Here is a 4,250-nt window from a genome sequence, read left to right as displayed (position 1 = left end):
GCACTATGTTCTTCAGATCTCCAAAGACATCAAGAATCTGATTCTTAAAAGGAAAATTCCTTTTAATGAGTATGACGTTTCCACTATGAGGACATTAAGGAAGGAGGTGAGAGCTGTAATAAAGAAGACTAAGATGAGATATAAAATAATTTTGAAGCAGAAATGAGTAGTAATTACCTTAACAGAGCTTGGTGTGGTATGAAAACCATCTAAGGGCTACAAACTAAGGGTCACTGTAACATTTCTTAAGATGGGTTTACCTCTGACAAACATTTGGCAGATAATTGTAATAGTTTTTATCTTTATTTTGAGAATCTTGATTGTTTTATGGAGACGAGTACACTAAAAAAAAAAAGACTACCACTCCCTCATCATTTTGTACTGAGGAGAGGGGTGTAGCTAATGTCTTTAGACACACTAAGATTAAGAGTCCTGGACCTGACAACATCTGTGGGCAGGTACTGAAAACTTGTGCTGATCAGTTGAGTGGGATTTTTCATCACATTTCTTTCACTTTCCCTAGAGTTACAGACAGTACCTAAGATTTGGAATAATGCTATCATTGTTCCAGCAGGAAGAGGTGTGGGAGATGCTGTTGTCACACTCATGCATTTCTTGTATAAGCATCTTGAGGGCCCTAACACTCATGCAAGATTATTATTTGCTGACTTTTCGACAAGATTCAACACAATTCAGCCCACCTTACTTGCTGATGGGCTTTATAACCACCTTAAGCTCGATCTTAGTCTGATTAGTTGGGTGCTAGACTTTTCCAATAACAGCTCACAATGCATGAAGGTGAACCATGTACTTTCTGATGTGCTGGGTTGCTATCTCTCACCCCTTCTTTTAATTCTGTACACGAATGAGCAGTGTTACTAACAGACACATCCTAAAGTTTGCTGATGACACAGTGATCGTTAGTCTTTTTGTGGGGGACGAGACAGGCCATGGGCAGGTTGTAGAAGATTTTGTGGCTTGGTGTGATGAGTCCTTCCTTTCATTAAATGTGTCAAAAACAAAAGACATGATTATTGATTTCAGGAAATCTTCTTACAGTTCATCACCTTACTATTATTAAAGCTGCTGATATTGAGTTTGTGAAGACTTAAAAGCATTTAGGGGCTGTTCTTGACCACAAAGTGTTTTGACTGTGTTTTGAGCCTCATGCTGATGTCACTACCAAAGAAGTTCAGCAAAGACTGTTCCTTTTAAGGAAAATTACATATTTTAAAGTCTCATCTGAATTGCTGACGTTGTTTTACAGAATTTTATTGAATATGTTATTTCTTTCTGTATCGCTGCTACAGGACCAGAGAACAGCAAAGAGAAAGAAAGAGAAATTAGGAAGAGAGTTAACAGAAGGAGAGGGAAAGAACAATAGAGGAGAAGATGTCACGGTACTGGGTCTGCAACCCAGTATTTGTGTTTCAGACTCTGTAATTATATTATTTGATTATTGTTATCATGGTTTTGGTTTTCTTTAGTTCTTAGTGATTGTAGTCCTTCCTCCCTTAGTATTTATCTTAGCCTGTGTTTAGACTCTGTTCCCATGTCTACTCTATACTTTCCTAAAGCCATCATGTGACAGATCATAACTGCCATAAATGTATACAATTAATAGTAATTGTATATTACTAAATGTATTTTGCAAATAAAGTTAATTCTCCTGATAAGGTACTTCTTTTTTTTTCTTTTTTTTTTTTACACATTTTAAAGATTTTAATGGCATGCTTAATATTTTTACACCAAACAAAAAAGAAATACACACTTGTAGGGAATTTAGAAAGACAAGTTACAGTCAGAAATCTGATTATTATCTCATATTATATAAAATGTAAATAACTTGCACATTAAAAAAGAACAAAGACAATAACAAGAAAAAAAAAGTAAAAAAAGTAAAAGTATATGTATGGACTGGTACATAGCACCAATTGTGTAAAATGATCTAATATTAGGTTTATATTATTATTAGAATTTTATTAAAATGGAACAATAACACTGTAATGTTCTTTGTGACTGAAAGAGCGCAACTGTCTTTTGGCTCTGAAACACATTTCTCCTTATATGCAGTTGTCATAAATTATATGGCCACTAGAGGTAACTAAAGTTCATTTAAAATTGTGTCACTAGGGTCTCTCAACCAATTTCTGCTGTTGTGTTAAAACTGGTGATGACAGGCTCTCTTCTGTGAAATAAGTACAATTCATACTGTCTTTACTATAGCTGCTGTTTTGGATTTGGTTTCATCCATGTAATATATCTTGTAGTGCTGTGTTAGAGATTGTAAATGTCTTACTTTTTTTAACTGTGATACATGAATGCTTAAATGAATAATGTGAGTGTTATTTACTGTTCACTTTTATGCCTCTGAATTGCCTGATTGGAACTGTATTTGAACTTCATTTCTCCTCTTCTCTATTTTCTCCTTCTGTGTATGAATTTTGTATAAAGTGTCATCTAACTCTTTCTTCTTCTCTGTCATTACATCAACCCCATACAACACTGATTTTCTTTCTGTTTCCTTTTCCTCTATTTCTTTTTCAAGGTTTTCCTTCATTTTTTCAAAATTATTTTCTGTTTCAATGCCCTCTTCTTCATTTATTTTGTCAGATGTTTTTTCATTTTGTTGTATTTGTTTAATATTGTTTACCAGCTGACTCTGATTTTCATCATGCTGTTTTTGTAGCTCGAGCAGTTTCAGTTTCAGTTCATAAATATCATTTTCTAAGTCGCATTTATGACTCATTAAAAATTGAACCACCATTATCGAATGAAATTTGTCTTCCTCTCCTTCTTTAAACACATCATTGAGGTTTTCTTGTGTCATATCAAAGTCGACAGTGTCACTACTATCTTCTGTGAGATGCAGTGCTTCTCTTTTTTTCTCAGTGAGGGGCTGACACTCTCTGTGATCAGTGGAAATTTTTGTGTTTCTTCCTGTTGTACAAAAAAAGTCATTTAAATTGACAGAAATACATTATTTTGTCTTTCTTTAATAAATAATTGATGATTTTCTTAGTCACTTTATTTTCATTCTTAGTCAAAAAACTGTACCTTGATGTTTTGAACAATATTTCCAGACAACAGAGACAACTGCCAGAATAAGCAGGACTGTCACAACAACACTTATGATGATGTGACCAGCAGAACTACATGGAGGATTAAATAAATCACCTGTAATGAGAACACACAGAATATCAACAAGTAGCCTGCAGCAATTTTACAAACAAACAAAAAAAATATAACTAAATAACTTGTTTTTTACCTGGAACATGTATGTGTGTCTCTCTGCTCTTGTTGGTGTTCCTCTGTTGGACTCTGCAGGTGATGTTGTTGCTGTGTCTCTTCTCCACAGTCACTCTGCTGCTGACAGTATAGAGGTCATCAGGACCTCTGAGGGTCTCTGCAGGGCCAGCAGAGAGGAGGTTTTCCTCACCGTCCAACCACAGCAGCTCAGGCTCTGGATACCAGCCTGCAGACTTACACTGTAACACCACTTTACTACTGTCCGCACTATTTCTCATTAAAGTGATGATAAGTGATGAAACTACACCTAAAGATTAGGAAAAGAGAAAACACATTAGTGTTGCTACCAGTTACAGTCACCAAAGAGCCAAGTTTAAAATTCTGGGAAATGTATTGACTACTTTTACACCAATCATATTTGAACCACTGAATAGTGACATGAAAAACACTAACTTCTATAATGCCCTGCTGTCAATACATAAGGTACTGACATTCATTTAGGGGCTTCTTTAACATATCAACAATCAAGCAGTTGTAATGCACTACCGACTGCTTTATTTTTATTTCACTTCAATTCAGCTTTACTTATATAGTGCCAAATCACAGTCAAACAGTCAAACCAAGGTGCTTCATATTGCAAGGTAGAGACCTTTCAATAATAAAGAGAAACTGATGACTCCCTATGATCAAGCACATGGCAACAACGGGAATGAAAAATTCCCTTTAAACATGAAGAAACTTCCAGTAAAACCAGCTTCAGAGAGCGGCAGCCATCTGCCATAACTGGTCGATGATGAGCGGAAGAAGACAGGACAAAAAACAGATGATAATTTCCTTCCTTTTGCACACATCAAAAACCACTCAAGGAACAGGAATGACTTTGTTGTCAACCCATCCTTCAAACTCCCCAGATAATAATATGATAGAGTATTCATTCACTGTAACTAAGTTTAGGAATATAATCCACCCACTGTTATCATCTTCAATGCCCTGTACCAACA

General features: G+C 35.4%; 1 protein-coding gene across 2 annotated transcripts; it reads right to left on the bottom strand.

The window, feature by feature from the left end:
• Positions 1-1,746: 1,746 nt before the first annotated feature.
• Positions 1,747-3,830, bottom strand: LOC121813978. 2 transcript variants are annotated; one of them, XM_042217971.1, is made up of 3 exons: positions 3,269-3,830; positions 3,058-3,096; positions 1,747-2,940 (listed from the first exon to the last, which is right to left on the bottom strand). In XM_042217971.1, the coding sequence occupies exons 1-3, from the start codon at positions 3,525-3,527 to the stop codon at positions 2,363-2,365; spliced, it is 876 nt and encodes a 291-aa protein (XP_042073905.1). In that variant the 5' UTR covers positions 3,528-3,830; the 3' UTR covers positions 1,747-2,362. The 2 variants fall into 2 exon arrangements, with proteins under 2 accessions (XP_042073905.1, XP_042073904.1); XM_042217970.1 differs by having other exon boundaries at positions 3,058-3,177; positions 3,269-3,757.
• Between the last annotated feature and the right edge of the window lie 420 nt (positions 3,831-4,250).

Source organism: Haplochromis burtoni, unplaced genomic scaffold (genome assembly GCF_018398535.1).
Source record: "Haplochromis burtoni strain Fernald_Lab_line unplaced genomic scaffold, NCSU_Asbu1 Contig_4209, whole genome shotgun sequence".
Lineage (NCBI taxonomy): Eukaryota > Metazoa > Chordata > Actinopteri > Cichliformes > Cichlidae > Haplochromis > Haplochromis burtoni.
The sequence above is the reverse complement of the archived record's forward strand: the minus strand, read 5'-3'. Positions and strand labels throughout refer to the sequence as shown.